Source organism: Seriola lalandi, unplaced genomic scaffold (genome assembly GCF_002814215.2).
Source record: "Seriola lalandi dorsalis isolate HSWRI2012SDOR001 ecotype SW California unplaced genomic scaffold, Sedor1 jcf7180002005772, whole genome shotgun sequence".
NCBI classification, from domain to species: domain Eukaryota; kingdom Metazoa; phylum Chordata; class Actinopteri; order Carangiformes; family Carangidae; genus Seriola; species Seriola lalandi.
The window spans coordinates 1-1,306 of record NW_019476425.1 but is presented as its reverse complement, the minus strand read 5'-3'; the positions used below and the strand labels follow the sequence as shown (position 1 = coordinate 1,306).

General features: G+C 35.5%; 1 protein-coding gene across 1 annotated transcript; it reads left to right on the top strand.

The window, feature by feature from the left end:
* Nucleotides 1-6: 6 nt before the first annotated feature.
* LOC111670404 (structural maintenance of chromosomes protein 6-like) lies at nucleotides 7-1,088 on the top strand (the record flags this gene model as incomplete). Its single annotated transcript, XM_023427111.1, has 4 exons — nucleotides 7-49; nucleotides 224-304; nucleotides 434-535; nucleotides 969-1,088. Coding segments are annotated over exons 2-4 (270 nt in total), but the record flags the coding sequence as incomplete, so codon positions are not given.
* Nucleotides 1,089-1,306: the final 218 nt, after the last annotated feature.

Below are 1,306 nucleotides of genomic sequence, written 5' to 3'. Positions count from 1 at the left end.
AAACAAGAAGGAGGAATTGACCGCCATTTTGGACCACTTCAACATCCAGGTGCGTACTAAAGTTATTTTCTGCGCTGCAGCTTTTGAACTTCTGGTGAATGTATTCATTTTATTTTTATGACATTTTAAATGTAGCAAATAATTTTTGGTTGTTTCATATGTGTCTTCGCTGCAAAGTCATGTATTTTAAAGCCTCAGCAGGACGTTTGTTTGTGTTTTCCAGTTGGATAACCCAGTGTCCATTCTCAACCAAGAAATGAGTAAACAGTTCCTGCATTCGAAGAGTGAATCAGACAAGTATAAGGTACAACACCACCACGTCTCTTATCAGCTTTGAGTTTTAAGATTACGTCTGTATTTAGAAAAGCTGATGCGACCGTATATTTCTTTTTTTTAGCATGTTTGAATAAACAGCTTTGTTTGTCATTTTCAGTTCTTTATGAAAGCAACTCTGCTGGAACAGATGAAGAGGGATTACATCCATATCAAACACACTAAAACAGTCACACGACAGCAGGTTGAGAGACAAGAGGAGGTACTGTACTCAACGCACAAACCTCTCGCCTTTGATTTATCACGTCAGGTATTTCCATATCAGTCCAGTAATTTACAGATTTAAGTTTTCTGACAGAGTCTTGGTCTTGATGTTGTCAACCAAGAAATGTTAATTGAAGGTAATATTTACTTAGTGTATGACACTTATTTTTTATAGTGGAAGTGGAAATTGTAGGCACTTGTATCAGTTCACGTCTTTGGCTTTTCTATTGTTTTTCTACCTTTTTATTTTGTGTGTTGTACATTTACAGTAACTGTCTCTTCTATCCTCCTCTATCCCCTCTTCCTCCTCCCGTTCCCTCCTTTGTACCTTCTGTTGTTAAAATTGCTATATAAACTTTGCTTGCTTCCTACCAATATGTTTGTCTATGTTATTTTGCTGAATGAAAATGTAATTTAATTTGATTTTGCAGTGTCTCAAGGACCTTAAGCAAGAGTTCCTTCAGAGGAAAGAGAGGTATGAAAATTTATCGTCCTTCAGCGGGATGAAAGAGGATTTGGAGAATCTGAAGAAAGCAATGGCATGGTGTTTGGTAAGAACTCAGTCATCAGTGTATAAAATAAACCAAAAAAACTTAAGTTAGAGTTCCAGCTTCTTCTTTATTAAAGTTCTTATCATTTCTGAAGACTGTTCAGAAAGTATGAAAAGAAAGAAGAAATAAAAACACATTACCTAACATTTCTATTGGGCCCATGGTTTTCAATAAGTTGCTGCACTTGAACATGATCAAGGTTAATTTTTTTTTTTTTT